The sequence below is a fragment of the Aulonocara stuartgranti genome, assembly GCF_965226115.1.
Source record: "Aulonocara stuartgranti genome assembly, chromosome: 2".
Taxonomy (NCBI): domain Eukaryota; kingdom Metazoa; phylum Chordata; class Actinopteri; order Cichliformes; family Cichlidae; genus Aulonocara; species Aulonocara stuartgranti.
In genome coordinates this window covers 1915243-1931360 of record NC_138940.1, presented here as the reverse complement: position 1 = coordinate 1931360, position 16118 = coordinate 1915243, and the positions used below count along the sequence as shown (strand labels likewise).

The 16118-nt window shown below is 45.0% G+C and overlaps 2 protein-coding genes across 5 annotated transcripts in view; one reads left to right on the top strand and one right to left on the bottom strand.

The window, feature by feature from the left end:
* ccdc142 (coiled-coil domain containing 142) overlaps nt 1-1114 on the bottom strand; it is a 32082-nt gene extending 30968 nt beyond the window's left edge. The window contains exon 1 of the mRNA XM_082554344.1: nt 865-1114. The gene's annotated coding sequence lies outside the window, so the exon portion shown is untranslated. The remainder of the gene's footprint in view (nt 1-864) is intronic.
* immt (inner membrane protein, mitochondrial (mitofilin)) lies at nt 131-14244 on the top strand. Of its 4 annotated transcripts, none has more exons than XM_082554383.1 (15): nt 131-303; nt 1896-1963; nt 3159-3345; nt 3757-3871; nt 5166-5186; nt 5469-5561; nt 7398-7535; nt 7665-7798; nt 9112-9215; nt 9520-9655; nt 10333-10462; nt 11475-11698; nt 11790-11921; nt 12849-12978; nt 13238-14244. In XM_082554383.1, the coding sequence occupies exons 1-15, from the start codon at nt 262-264 to the stop codon at nt 13843-13845; spliced, it is 2262 nt and encodes a 753-aa protein (XP_082410509.1). In that variant the 5' UTR covers nt 131-261; the 3' UTR covers nt 13846-14244. The 4 variants fall into 4 exon arrangements, with proteins under 4 accessions (XP_082410509.1, XP_082410508.1, XP_082410511.1 ...); XM_082554382.1 differs by having other exon boundaries at nt 133-303; nt 3156-3345; XM_082554384.1 differs by lacking the exon at nt 5166-5186 and having other exon boundaries at nt 134-303; nt 3156-3345.
* The last annotated feature ends 1874 nt before the right edge of the window (nt 14245-16118 follow it).

Below are 16118 nucleotides of genomic sequence, written 5' to 3'. Positions count from 1 at the left end.
GAAATAAGGATCGAGGCTTGGACGAAGGTGGACAAACTGATTTGTGTGCTCTTATAAATCTATGTGTGGGACATCAAAAAAGATGGAAGAATGACGGGAACAACATAAGGGGGCGCTGTTGTGCACGCAAACGTTTAATCCACGCAAAGTACTGAGGAGAAGAAGAGTGCGCGAGAAGACGAAGAAGAGCAGCAAAGAAATTATCTGTTTCTGTGCAGGTCAATTTATTTACGAACTCAGAAACCAAAGCAGGAGAAGACCATGCTGAGAGCGTGTCTGAGAGGGGCTAATGCTACCGCCCGGGTAAGCCTGCTGCCTGCTCCGCAGCCGCGGGCTAACGTTAGCGTGTTGTCATTCAGTGACCCAGAGCCTGCTTCAAGGTGCCACAGTGAATTTACTAGTTCGGGCTGTTAACTCTTCGGTGCTGTCGAGCGCTGTATTTGATGCCATGCAATTGGTTGTGGACGCTGTCAGAACAGCGCAGCATGCTAACGTTAGCCGGGTTTCTTCCGGTGACAGATGGATAATGGCGTTTTAAGCATAACCAAGCTAACGAGTTTGGCTAAGTTTGAGCGGAGAGGTCATCATGGCAAAAACCAAAACTTGTCTGTTTGACCTTTTATCGGCCACAGGTTTGATACCAGCTAACCGGAGCAGTATTTTATGCTACTAGCGGCACTAGCCTTTAAACGCGTTTGCACGTAGACGTGGTATTTATAATGAATCAGAACAAACGCTGCAGGTTGTCTTCGTAAAATCCACAAATACTAACGCATGATGTGCGTTCTCGAAAACTTTATGTTCTGTTTCTGGGATTAAGTGTGCAGCCAGACTTCTGTACAGTGACAGAAAGGTGGCTCTCACCTGTTAAAGTGGGCCGGAATAAGTTCGACATCCCTGGGCTACAGCATCACACTGTTGCACCTCGGCTCTTCTTTCCACCGGACACGGAAACATGTTCGTCTCTGCCGGACTCAGCTTGGATGTGTTCGCCATGTACCTGAATCTGTATTTACAAAATAAGAATGCAGTTTACTGCTCAGAAATCATGCTTTGTACTTCATTTGCTGATCTGTTTTAAATGGTAAATCAACAGTTTTGCTTATTGTTGTTTAGATTTAATGACGACAAATTAATTATTTTTATGATTTAACAGCAAGTGAAAAACTGTGCTAAACTTATTACTTACTTATTACTAGAATCCATATATTACTTACGCTACAGTTAATGGGCAAGCTCGTGTGTGACGTGAATATCATGAAATGTAAAATTGAAATCATCAAATGCTGATTAGCTGGTTGTGATCGACCTGTCGGTATAGCACTGCGCCTCTGCGGGCGGTCTACCCTTCCAGCTCGGCTGCTCTGCGCAGTATCTTAGCTGTTCCTGGGACTGCGCTCTGCGCTCTTTCAGTCCAGTCCTTGTTTATGTTGGCACACCCACCCCTGTCTGTTTCTCCTCTAAATCAGTGGTTTCTTGACTGCCACCTTCCCTCTGAAAAATTCAATTGATGAAGCTGTCCTGAAACTAACCCGTGTCCATCCAAGCAGTGTGGCACCGTCCTGACAGAATGAAACCTCTGTTTCTGAAGGCTATTTAATGTAATTACAAGAAAGCATGGCTCAGAGTGCTCAGGCTGTTTTGAAGAGTAAAGGTGTTCAGACAAAGTACTGATTTTCAGGCTTGTTAGAATTGCACAAAGTCTGTTTTTACCTTATGAACAGCATCTCTGCACCTAATTCCCCAATTTTTTATATGACGATAAGGAAAACATTGTGTAGTCTGTTGCTTGCACTGAAATTTGTTGCTCTGTGCTTGCTGTGAATGTGTGCCCGTTCTGGATCTGTGTGACATGGATTTCTTTTCACTGCCACGCTTTCCTCACCACTTTCCAGAAGAACTACAGGAGAATCCCTCTTACCAGTCTACAGCAGTGTCGGCACTACACAGCAGGAGAGAGCAGGTAATCAGAATACTTTATTAATCCCGAAGGAAATTAGGGTTACAGCAGGCAGCACGCTAATGGCGCATGCGCACTTACAAAGGAACCTTCTGACCAACTTTACACAAACATCACATTGGGGAGACACGTCAGAAAGGTCGGCTGATAGGAAAAAACAACGAAAATACATAACATGAGGTGAGAGGAGGAGAAAAAAAACTCCACTCAGACTGAGCTCCTAGTGGGAGAACAGTTTGATAACAGAAAAAACACCTCAGCACAAAAAGCACATGACTATCAATACACCATAGAAACACAAGACAAGCAACAGGGGCGGGTAAAGGGTAAGAGAGAGCCGGCGTAGGCAGCGCATCCAGCCAACCCAGGTGGCCTTGCATGGAATGGGGGGAACAGTCTAAACACAGTCGTTATCAGGGTGTGTTGTTCAGCTCCAGCCTTGAGGCTGCAGCTGGCGCTGAGAGGGTCTCCGCATGAAGTGATGGTGCTTTTTACTTTAGTGCGAACAGCTCATATGAATTTCAAAGCAGTTCTACAGTCCAACACTGGTCTCTCAATCTCCCGTTGGAGAGCTGCGAGCTTTCTACGATGTTATCAAACTTACGTTCGTGATGTTGTCGTTCTTTTTGCGCAAAGAGCAGGTTCTGAGACCTCCGACCGCAGTGCACTTCCCCAAGATGTGATCCAATTTGCGCTCAAAGGTGTTGTTCGAGCGAGCCCCTCCAGATGTAATCCAGTTTTTCACTCAGAGCTCTTGTTCTGAGTGTTCACGGCAGCCGTGCGTTCTCCAAGATCTTCTCCATGCTGACTCAATGAGCCCATTCACACACCAACACACACAGTACACTAATGAATTGTTTAGGACTAGCACATGGGCTTCAGCTGTCTTCTTAAGGGCCTCTCACATGGATGCGACATGTGCTGTGCCTGCCACCAAAATCTGTGTCCCGCTGGCCGCTGCGCTCTGGCTCCATGTTTACATGCGACTGCTCCCTGTCGTTTCAAAACACGGATCTCTCATCCTCAAGAGAAGATCTTCAGTGCTATCGTAGTGAAGAGCGTGCCGCTTCTACAGCATCGCTTTCCTCCTGAGATCACTATATGCAAGTCGGCTGAACTAGGATACACACAGAGTGCAAAGGCTGTTAGCGAGACTGTCCATTCATTCATGTCTGCTTGTCCTTTTTCATTTCAGTAGTGCTTCCAAAGTGGTTGTTGCCGGCTTGCTGACAGTAAGTGGTGGCATTGGAGGGACCGTACTCTACGCCAAATGGGACCATAAGTTCAGAGCAGCGGTTGAGAAGAACGTCCCGTACTCAGACTGGCTGCTGGGTTTGGCTTTGGGACCCGCTGCCCAAGATCCTGGCCTCCCCATAAAGAAACGGGTACGGTGCTCAGCTCATCCTAGTCATAGTTACAGGACACAAAGTTTGTTTGTGTTTCACCGTCAGTTCAGAAGAATTGAAGTCGAGCATTTTTTCTTTTACTGGCTCTCCATGTGTGAGTGTCTGGTCTCTGATGGTTTAAGGAGGATTCACTGTACGTTACAATGGCTTTTCAAATGATCAGACTGCATTGAAGCCCCATACCTCCACCCCCATACCTCCACCCCCATACCTCCACCCCCATACCTCCACCTTTCCAGTGTGTGTCTGTTAAAATTCGACTCAGAATTGGTGATATCAGCTAATAAACTTCCACACAATACAATCTAAATATTTGTATAGAAAGAATAACCACGTTTTTAGAACCACACTGTAATAACGTATGCTTCGATTTAAATGGTTGCTGTTAAGGTGGAGTTGGCCCAGCCGCCCTCTATGATAGAAAAACAAGCGAAGAAGGAGGGAGCCGAGGGTCCGGTCAAAGACTCCAGCCCCGCCCCCAGTCAGCCTGCACAGAGCCTAGAGGGTAAGTGTCATTATAACTCATGGCTTCATGTTGCCATCTGCCTTTTATCATGTGCTCTGATTCTATCAGCTTTATTTCTGTTTCCGTTTTGTTATAGTTCGTTCACAGTAGTCGGGTGGAGCGCCCACAGTTTCATTGCATCTGTGCAGTGACAGTAAGGGGCTGTTGTGTTTGTACACCACCACAGTGGGTTTGAACTCAGCCAAGATGTGATTCCAGCGCAGCTTCATTTCAAGGATTCTAACACTAGTATTGGATTATTGAGTTATACATTATAGACACTTGTATATCTAATAAACCACTTTCAGAGACAAAGTTTGTAAGGACTCCATTACAAATGAAACAGATAAAGTTGGACTTGTGTTTGGTTTGTTTTTCTGGAATTTGCAGTAAGCGCTCCAAAGTGATGTTGGTACAGTGAGTGAGGCCAGCGTTACGCTGAAAACCCAACAGATGTATGAGAGAGCTGGCAACAACCGTAGGAGAGGCCGAGTCAGTAATCTGGTAAATTCTTTAAAAGAAGAAATGCACTTGCGACCTCAGCGACACTGAGAAGCCTGTAGGACAGAGGGATTAAAGTGGGTAATCGCAAAAGTCCTTCCTTGGTTAGGGGACACCCTGTGCAACATTTAGCAAATTCAAGAACACCCTGGAAGAGGTAGACTGTCAAAACGTAGTGGGAGAGCATTTTACCCACTTTAACACGCTGAAGATGCTGCGTCCACATTTCTTTACCTGGACGACTGAGCGTGCAAGAAAATCTAGCGACACCTCATAATGCATGTAAAGGAATGTGCTGTACGAGGTCACTATTTTTGCTGACATTGTAACTGCTGATTGAAATGGCACCAGGAATCTGTGATAGTATAAAGTTGGTCACCTGACTCTTGTAGAGCACGCTTTCAGTTGCAAAACCAAAGGTGGCGTTTTGTGACGTCCGTGGATTCTACATTAAAGGCAGCGATGGACTTGGAAGGATTTTCAGTTTGATTTAAAATCCACTGTGATGGTGTTCAAAGGATGCAGTTGTTTCATGAAAGTGTTCACCAGAGTCAGCCTGATCATCAGCCATCTCGACAGTGCCGTAATATCATTATTTACATTATGAAGTTAATATTATTTTAATTCAAGTTCATTCAAATCAGCCTCACTTGTAAATGTCTCTGGGACAAGCCAACGTTTAATATCTGCTGATGCAAACTCTCCACTCTGGGGGGGGGCGGTGTGCTCTGTTAGCTGCTAGCTCCACCCGTTCTTCTTTGAGATGTTTGTAAATGTGCGCTCTGTTGTTTAGCCCCAGCAGAAGCCTCTCAGGGTAAGCTGTCTTCTCCTATACTCTCCTGTTGTTGCTCTGCTCCCGTGTGAAATTTCATTTTGCACTGCTATTAGGCTTCTTAGTTTGTAGCAGCCATTGTATCTTTGATAGCTTTAAAGCCATTATGCTGCCATAAATACTACCTCACTGTAGCTGAAGCTGAAGTGATGATGAAACCAGTAGATGGATGGTCTTTACTATGTGTATGAGTGGCTTTGCGCGTGGTGACACACATGGAAGCTCCTGAGCGGCTCTTGCCTTCTGTATTTGTGTCCCATTTAGAGGCCTCAGCAGAGGCGACTCATATCATCTCAGCCATCGGTGAGGTCCCATCAGTCCCTGCTCCATGTGACACAGAGGCACCAGCAGTCAAAGGTATCATCACTGAAACAGGACCTTGCTGTGAGGCTACAGTGCTAACCACTGCACGCTCTGCTGTCCTTCTTTATTGTCATTATGCAGCACAAAGCAAAATTCTGGGCGGCAGCTTAGAAGAGCCAGTATCTAAACCACAGACAAATCCACAGTGGGCACATGGTATATACGATTAAATCCTCTCCTTTGGGTGGAGCTCTGACTTGGTGTTGGCGCTCTGTGCAGTAGAGTACCACTTCCTGTTCCTGTTACAAGCACAGCAGTGTTTTAGCCAATTGAATTAAATATTGATATGTTATCTTTACGTGCTTTATGCAGAGTCTGCAGTCGACCGACCGTTCTCTCCTGCACTTTCCTGCTCAGATGTTCAGTTAGTCGGCTTCCTTTAGTAATAACGACTCTCGTAATACATGTAACCTGTAACTTCATCACAGTAGACGTCTTTCTGAAAGTGCAGCAACTACGTTTAAGAATATAATCCACCCACTGTTATCATCTTCAGTGCCCTGTACCAACACAGAGCAGCTATCTGAACGCTGCTCCAGAGGTCGATCATCTTGTTAATAATTTCACCTCCTCACTGCGTACGACTCTGGATACTGTAGCTCCTGTGAAAACTAAGGTCTCTAATCAGAAGTACCTGACTCCGTGGTATAATTCTCAAACACTTTCTGAGGTAACTTCAATAATTACTTCCTCCAAACCATCAACGTGTCTTTTAGACCCCATTCCTACAAAACTGCTCAAAGAAGTCCTGCCATTAATTAATGCTTCGATCTTAAATATGATCAACCTATCTCTAATGATCAGCTATGTACCACAGGCCTTCAAGCTGGCTGTAGTTAAACCTTTACTCAAAAAGCATCTCTAGACCCAGCAGTCTTAGCTAATTATAGGCCAATCTCCAACCTTCCTTTATATCAAACATCCTTGAAAGAGTAGTTGTCAAACAGCTAACAGATCATCTGCAGAGGTTTATTTGAAGAGTTTCAGTCAGGTTTCAGAGCTCATCACAGCACAGAAACAGCTTTAGTGAAGGTTACAAATGATCTTCTTATGGCCTCTGACAGTGGACTCATCTCTGTGCTTGTCCTGCTAGACCTCAGTGCAGCGTTCGATACTGTTGACCATAATATCCTATTAGAGCGATTAGAACATGCTGTAGGTATTACAGGTACTGCACTGCAGTGGTTTGTATCATATCTATCTAATAGACTCCAGTTTGTGCATGTAAATGGAGAGTCCTCTTCACACACTGAGGTTAGTTATGGAGTTCCACAGGGTTCAGTGCTAGGACCAATTCTGTTTACAGCTTACAAGCTTCCACAATAGAGGACGCTTTCTGTTGTGGATCTGTAGACGTTCACGATTAAATTCATAACGTTGAAACAAACAAAATAATAGTCATTTTAAAATGCAGCACATATGATTATTATGTTGGTCAGGATGATGGTAGTGATTAGCATTTGCACCTCACAGCAAGAAGGTTTGATTGTGCATCAAACCTGCTGGTCTCCATGAGTTCTCCATGTTGTGTGAAACATGGATGGAGACTAGTTAACTTGTGCAATAGCTCAGGTTGAGTAAGTAGTTACGGTAGTTTTCATTTAATGCCGGAGACAGAATATGAAGCAAGAAGCAAATCTGCACCAAAGTTGAAATGTTTTTAACATGCAGTGTCACTGAGGCATCTACATTTGCAAAGGTTTTGCAAAAACTTCATTCGTGTTGTGAGCATACAATAATAGCACTTCATGTTCTTTCATGGCTGAAAGTCCAGCAGTCTCGAGGATTACTGGGGTTGTTTTAGGTCTGTGTTTGTGTTTTCTCTCGAAGAGTGCAATGAGTGCCATGAACACAAGGAGGCGACAGCGGTCCATCCTGCACCCACAGAACCAATGAAAGAGCGTCCAGTAGAAGAAGTGGCTGCTAGACTTGCTCAACAAGAGCAGGAGGAACAGGATATTTCAGCATGTAGGATGACACACACACACACACACACACACACACACACAAAGAGTGACGTCGTTGCATACTGACCACTTGAATAATGACGTGTCATTTTATAGACAGTAAATGTCTTCCTGTGTGATTGCTTTGCAGCGGTATCAGCCAGTCTTGAAGACTCACTGGCGAGCTCGGCCAAAGCTACTCTGCAGGCCATAGGAGCGCAAGAAGCAGCCCTGCAGGCTATCATGCAGCACACAGACAAACTGAAGGAGGCTATGGAAGCAGAGGTAAACAGCAAGCACTTCATAAGGAAGGCATGTGCCAACTTTTATGTTTTAATACCCCCAGCAAATGGGGACTGTGCTCAGCTGGTACTCCAAATGTAACATGAAGTACAAATCAGTGATTGTACTTTTGGAAAACCAAAACAGGCCACCGTGCCCTTTAGGGCCTTTTTTACCCCTCAGCTTGAAGGCGACGTTGGATACTGTCGGTCCATCTACTAAAAACCTGGGACGAGTTTGAGTCCTTGAACTTAGTCCAGTGTTCTGTGGTGAATGAGTTAACTCGAGAAGGAAGTTCCCCGGGGTTTTCATACAGTAGGTCAGTCTGCTGGGGGCTGAGGGGGAGCGTCCAGTACTTTTGTAAATGGACCGTCTGTGATGGACTGAATCTGAGCCAAAGGCCGCAGGCTGGAGGGAGAGTGACGGTGTGCTGGTGTGGCTGAAGGAAGCCTGTGATGTTCAGTTCAGATTGTTTTCAGTAGAGTACAGTAGAATCTCTGGGCACAGCTCTTTAGTGTTTCACAGCTCTGGTTTAGTCTGTTTGGTTTCTGTGTAACTCTTGTCGGGACAGATCTAACCACTAATGCAGGGACCACTTGCACACTTCATGCTTCCTTTTCTGTAGCACAGATACCTGCACGCCTCCTGTCCGCTAACCTCGGAGTATAAACTATAGATGAGTCTGTTGGTAAATCTAAAGAGCACAGATATTTATTTCAAAATGTAGGGAGTATAAGTAAAAATTAAATACTCAAGTAAAGTACACATACCTACTTCAATAGAGTAACAAAGTAATAGTATTACCTTACATTAAATGACTAATGGTAACATGTGCGCTGGTCAGGGAAACATTTCTAATAACTGCTAAACAGAATCTGATGGCAGTAAATGTTCAGTGTTGCTACTACAGCTGATGGTGAGGGTGGAGCTGCTGTCCGCCTGCCTGTCTGATGGATACTGTTGCGAATAAGTATCCATATGTTTCAATTCCACATGAATGTTTCTATGTATCTATTTGACATCCCCAGCTCACACCTGCAAACGCTCCATCGAGGCTGATGAATGAGGCAGGACTCCATCTTTGCCTCAAGCCCACATGTCCTGCAGACCACTGGACTGGGCTCGTCTGCATCGTCTCACAGCAGCGCTGTCACTGAAGACCTGCGTACTCTTGTTTTTAATCAGATACATTGCTTGCTGTGGCCTGTGTGGTCCACCCACCACAGCGCTGTATTAGTAATGTTTAAGCCACGGCTCACTGAATGGGAAGCGTCGCTGTTTTGCAGTAGATTTATCGAAGTTCTTCTTAAACTTAGGTTCTTCCTGAGGAGAAGTCAAACCAGTGGAAGGACCTGGAAGCTGCTCTTGCTGATAGAACCACGGCTTTGAACGATGCCAGAGCCGCTCTGTCGAAAGCCAAGTAACACAAACACACACACACACACAAACATACTTATTACAAACTTGAATGTGTGTGAAGAAGAATTCTTTCTTTTCCACTTAGCTTGAAAATCATAAATGTTCTTTCTTTAAATTGTGATTTCTCCTGCTTGGAGTAAAAGTGTTTCTTTAATTCTGATGACCAGTGTGGCACAAGGTTAATCTGAAAGATGTAATAATCACTCAGCTTTCAGGGCTGTGATGAGTGCAGCGTGCCGTGTACATCTCTGCCTAACTCAATTATTTTGGCAGTCTTCCTTATCAGCACATCTCTTTCCTTGCAGCGAGTCCTTGGACAGTCTCAGGTCAGTGATTGACGAGTCCAAAGGGCTGAAGATATCCTCTGTTCGCCCGCTGGTTTTAGCAGCAGAGGAGAATCTCCATAACATGGTTGTGGACTTGGACAAAATGGTCATGAAGGTAAAGTTTGTTTTCTTTTTTGGTGCATTGTGGACGACTACAGGAGATTAAAGTGACCTGTTTGCTTCCTTTCTGAGGCTCAAGTTCACATTTGCACCTCTCAGCTGTAAACTGAATGAAAGTGACAGCAGCACGTTAGCCTCTGTTGGCCAGTACCAAACATAAGAGCTACCTTAGCATCAAAGCACAGTACTTTGTAAAATAGGCAAGAAAACTTGTGAGGAGGTGACTCAACCCAGCAGCAGCAGCTATATTTGCAGCTCCAGTCCATGTGATGGGAGCGCTACGTAGGCTCCTTCTATGCTGAGATATGACTGGATATAATACTGTATCACTACTTTGCACTGCTGGCAGCGCCTTGTTTCAGTAGATACACACTCATTTTAAAACAAGGATACAAAATGCCTTTGATTTTCCTCATTTCCTTACAAATGTTGCTGCCTGCAAGCTGTGACTGTCGATATAATGTTTCCTTTTCTCTGTCATCAGAAATATGATTATCATTTTGCCCACACCCTGTGAGCATGTGTGTGGTATGACCTATTAAACTCTAGTGACCAGCACTATGTGCAGTTAAAGTGTTGGCTGTGTTATCTTCACCACTGTCATGATTATTAACTCGTCCTTTTCTATTCACACCTCTCTGTTCTTCTGCTAACAAATGTTACCAACTAAAGGTTCAGTCTGCAGAGTCAGAGGCTAAGATCGTCTCCCAGTACAGTGAACTGGTTAACGAAGCCAAACGACAGTTTCAAAGGGAAGTCAGCAGTCTCACTCCAGAGATCCAGGCCAACTGGAAAGGGCTCAGTAAGAGCACGCATACACACTCAAACACGTGTCTTTACACACACAAAGTTTGATTCGATTTGTTCAGCTGGACATTGTGTTTTCATCGGTCGCTAATCGGACTAACGATGGGCCTGAGGTCAGTTTCATGAGTGTTAATATGGAAACTGTCATGTGTAGTGATGAATGGCCATGAGTACGATTCACAGAGTTGGTGGAAGGGCTGCAGTCACAGCATTGTAAGACGGTGACAGATGTACCTTTAAGCACCTGCTCGACTCCCAGATGGTCGACGTGCACGTGCAGCCTCAGGCCTCTAACCACAGAGATGTTACGTGTAGCCTGCCAGCCATAGCTGGTGTCTGGGATGGATGAATAAAGCCAGGTCTCTAACATCAGCGCAGTGTTATTAGTCGTGATCTGTAGCCTCAGTTCATGTTATTATGTGGTTGTTTGTGTGGCTGAAGCTGTCTTTCATGCCGCCGCCTTCACCTTCTCCCAGCTGGTACCATAATAAACAGAGCGAGGCATGTCCTGAAGAACAGAATCAGCTGTCTGGGATTTACTTTCCCAGATTATTAAGCATGCATTAGGACACTCATTGTGTTGCTGACATGGATGACAGTACAGTGAAAGAATGTGACAACGTTTCCCCTCTGAGGAGCAATATTTAGGTTTCCATACTGATGTTGAGGTTCTAGAGCGACGTTCAGTGTCTGTGGCTACAGCAACACATGATTAGTGTTTCAGTACTAATAACATCAGTATAACCTGTATCATTCGTGACAGGCACGTCAAATAGAATCGGATCACAATCTAATATGTTGTTTAAGCTCTGTGCGTCTTTTGTTAGCTAACGTTTGGTGGCTCTAAGTCCACCGTCTGAACATCCACGGGGTTTTTGAAATGTGCATTTACAGTCAAAACCTCACGTTCTTGCATGTCACCGTAACTCTTAGTTACTTTCATACATTCAAAACTATGTGCTGATCAGGAAGTACGTTTTCAATGATAACTTGTTTTTGTGTGTTAGCTGGTAAACTGTCCACAGACGACCTCAACGCTCTGATCGCCCATGCACATCGTCGCATTGACCAGTTGAACCGAGAGCTGGCTGAGCAGAAGATCAGAGAGAAGATCCACATTGATGCAGCGTTGGAGCAACAGAAACTCGAGGACCAGAAAGCTCTGGACAACGCTGTCAACACTGCCCTGCAACATGTCAAAGAAGATGCCCGGCTGGACCAGGAGAGGAAGGTGCAGGAAAAAACATCTTTAGATTGTTCTGGTTTTTCAGTTAACGTGAGCGTATCTAAAACGTGTTACGATTTCCTCTGTGTGTACGCAGCTGGCTGAGTTAAGAGAAGTGATGGAGGCAGAGATGAGGACTCAGCTGCGGCGGCAGGCAGCAGCTCACACAGACCACGTCCAAGATGTGCTCAAAGTCCAGGAGCACGAGCTGAAAGCTGAGGCTGAGCAGGTGATCTCTCTACCCCAGAGTCTGCTTACACATCAGAAATGAGTACTTACAGGACACTAGTGGCTCTGAGTTGCCAGGTTTGGAGCGTCTAAGCAACCAGAGTAAACACAAAATATATACTGAATAAAACGTGGTCTGCTTGGTTAAGTTACTTAATCCATAAAACCAGCTTGCACTGTCTGTCTGACAAACATCCTACAGAAAGTTTGCTAATAGATGTTAACAGTGGCACAAAATGCTAAAAGTAAAAACAGTCAAGAAGATGTTTGAACTGTCTCAAAGTAAAACAGCTCTTTGTGTCATTGTTGCCATAAACTATTATTAATACAAAGAATCCAAACTCTGCTTCACCTCACATTTGAATTGTAATGAATGTATTTGGTTGAAAACCCTCTTTGTTTCTCCTCACGTCCTGTTTCTCGCATCGTTCTTCATATCTGAGTAAACTGATCTTTTCTCTTGTACCTTGAGCTCAGCTGATAATTGTTGAGCTGTTAGAAACATTAAGTGCATTTGAAAGGACTTGGCACTTACAAGAAGGGTCACTTCCTTCATGCTGCAACACTACCATGACCACAGCTTACTGACATCTGCAGCAAAGATGCTGCTCTGGATCATTTCTTTATTTTCAAACCTTCTGTCTTCAGTAAACGTGTTAAACTGTTTTGTGTTTACTCTGATGGCCTTTGCTTTGTTGGAGGTCTGTGATATAGCGTAGGATAAAATAAACATGCTGCTGTATACGGGAAGCTGACAGCTTGTGTTCTGCCATATCTTAAGCTTTTTTCCACTAATATCCTGTAAAGGGGGCGTGGCCAAGACACCTGAGACGAGTCAGGCTGCAGCAGCGTACTCTGTTCCTGCGAGTTGCACGCTGTGTGCTTTTCATCCTTCAGCCCTTCAGAGCTATGCTTTGGTTGTGTTCAGGTACTGAGCAGTAAGATGCTGGAACAGGAGACTCGCTACCGTCAGCTGACCCAGGAACAGCTCGACAACTTCACTTTGGACATGAACACAGCCTACGCGAGGCTGAAGGGGGTGGAAGAAGCTATAGACAGTAAGAGATACACGCATCCAAAAAAGCAAAGAAATAGCACTGAGTGATTAGTCGGGTAGGTTGTTATCTGGAGTGCTGCAGAGGAGTACCACATGTAGGAATGATGATGTGTGTAGATGAATGTTGGAATAGTTGGATCATTTTTTTCCTGTGATATTAAAAGTCAGGTTCTGGTGTGCAAAGGGACTGGATGTCCACGTGCACACAGACACGTTCTTTTCCACTCGGTCATGTAAATCTCTTTGTCTTTTGAACACAGGCCACGTGGTAGCAGAGGACGAGGCTCGTAAGGCCCACCAGCTGTGGCTCTCTGTGGAGGCTCTCAGTTACTCCCTAAAGACTGCTGAAGCCGACGTGCCCACTGTGCCTCTGGAGAACGCCGCTCAGGCTGTTCGCGACAGCTGCCGAGACAACGACTTTGCCTTGGCGCTGGCGTCGGCTCTTCCAGAGAAATCCCTGCAGCGAGGCGTGTACAGCGAGGCCTCTCTCCGTGCCCGTTTCAACTCCTTGCGATCGCTGGCCCGCCGCGTCGCTCTCATCGATGAATCTCGTAACTCCTTGTATCAGTATTTCTTGTCCTACCTTCAAGCTGCACTGCTGTTTGAGAAGAGTCAGGAAGCTCCGCCCAGCCAGCTGAGCTCTGAGGATTTAGATCCATTCAAGCTTCTGTCATATGCTAGCTACTGCTTAGAGCACGGGGACCTGGAGCTAGCAGCTAAACTGGTGAACCAGCTGAGAGGAGAGGCCAGGAGAGTGGTGGAGGACTGGCTTATTGAAGCCAGACTCACACTGGAAACTAGGCAGGTAGTGAATCTGCTGTCTGCTTACGCAAATGCTGTGGGTTTGGGTACCACACAGGCGCCGTAGGTTGCCACAGCAACCGTTAAGGGAAAAAATCTGCTAAAAGTCTTTTTTTCCAAGAAGTATCAAAGTTCCCGAGTGTAGCTGGAAGTGGCTCAGGAGGAGCTTCAGCCTGAATCCTTTGTGCAGGGAAGCATCGGCAGTCTGCAGCACAGAAAGATGGTTTCTTCCTTTTAAGTTACCTGAACCACATAAATGTATTCCTCTGAAAGCACTAATTCACTGTGGCCACTTATTTATATGATACATTCAATGCACTTCTTAGCTTAGTCTTATCAATTCAGACTGCAGGTTTGGCCCAGCTATTCGTCTCCAGCCCGTGTGTTATGGAACCGTCATCCTACGAATTACAGTTGGATGTTTGTGAATACTGCACATGTTAAATAAATCCTGGAAAAAAGAAAACGCTGTATTTCATTTCGTTGTTCTTGTCATAGGGACTACGGTTTAAAATGAGAGCTCTCATGCAGACGTTTGCATCGCTGCGAGTGTTGTCCCCACACATGGACAGTTTACCTCTGTGCTCCACCACGGTAGAGTTTACATCTAATAATGAAGGCGAGACTTTCATTGTGGTGGTGCAGTTTCTACCTGAGCACTCCAAACACCTTTCCCATGAGTTTTCTGCATAGGTGCTTTCTCTCTCCACACACAGCTCAAGTGTATTTGGCATGTAGACTGGAGCAGGGGTCGAACCACCAACCTTCTGGTTAGTAGGAGAGCTGCGCTGCCTGCTGTGCTGCAGCCAACCCTTCGTAGTAACTTTATAAGTGGTCTTGAGCAACATGTCTCCAGGATTTCAGCGGCCTTTCAAAGTTTAATTTTCTTTTTTTGGCCATCGGTGCTTTTTCAATGATAACTTGAGAACAAAGCCACACTCGACTTCAGGAGGAGGAAGGAGGAAGTCTGAGCTGCAGCAACAGGAAGTGCGTGGGAAGAGTGTCCAGCTTCAAGTTCCTGGGTGTGCACATAGACACACTCAGAGAAATGGAGCTCAAAGTCCTCTGAGGTTTTAAAGAGGGGGAGGGGGGTAGTTACAGTCAGTAGCACAGGAACAGAGCGGGAGGGAGAGAGAGAGGCAGGGACAACAACGTCACATTAGAAAGGTATAGTAATCACCCACAACTATTTTCAGTTACAGATGATAAAGGATTCAGGAAAAAATGGAATCGTCTCGTATTCAGAGAAAATATTACGCGTTTCTTATTGAGGTGAAAAGGAGCAGTTTGTCCCGGACTTCAGCTACAATGAAAAAGACACAAAGCTGGAGTTTTTCTGTCTTTGCTGCACAGCTGCCTCTTCTTCTCTCATCCTCTGAAGCTAAAGGAAAGCTTGCCATCAAAGCTAGTTCATCGACTTGCTGAAGAAAGATCATACCATTTAAAGAAATCAAGGTGGTTCAAAACATTTACACAGTATTCAAATAGTAATGTTACAAAGAAAAACTTTGTGTGCCTATAACACAACCAGAGGTGTAGTGCTGGCAGAATGCTGCACCACTTTGGGGGTTTTTCTTGTGGTTTTTCTCCAAGACAGGATTTATAATATTCAGTTAGTGTGGCTATTTTGTGCAGGAAGACATAATGAATGCTCAAAGTGATCGTCATGATATCAGATTTAATAACAATCTGTGCCAAGACAAACCCTCCTGTGGCCTCAAACAGATACTGTCGGGTTATAGAAACAGGCACAGAGTCTGTTTCACTGCAGTCAAGCCGGCCCTCACTTTTTGAATGTTGTTCCAGTATTAAACACACACATTTAGTCCGTCACTAATGATATGACTAACAAACTAGTTCATGCATTTATTACTTCCAGGCTGGACGACTGTGATTCATTATTATCAGATGTCCTAAAAACTCCCTGAAAAGCCTTCAGCTGATCCAAAATGCTGCAGCAAGAGTCCTGACAGGGACTAGAAAGAGAGAGCAGATTTCTCCTGTTTTGGCTTCCTGTTAAATCCAGAATTCAAAATCCTGCTCCTCACATACAAGGTCTTAAATAATCAGGCCCCATCTTATCTTAATGACCTTGTAGTACCATATCACCCTATTAGAGCACTTCGCTCTCGCTCTGCAGGCCTACTTGTTGTTCCTAGAGTATTTAAAAGTAGAATGGGAGGCAGAGCCTTCAGTTTTCAGGCCCCTCTTCTGTGGAACCAGCTTCCAGTTTGGATTCAGGAGACAGACACTATCTCTACTTTCAAGATTAGGCTTCAAACTTTCCTTTTTGCTAAAGCATATAGTTAGGGCTGGACCAGGTGACGCTGAATCCTCCCT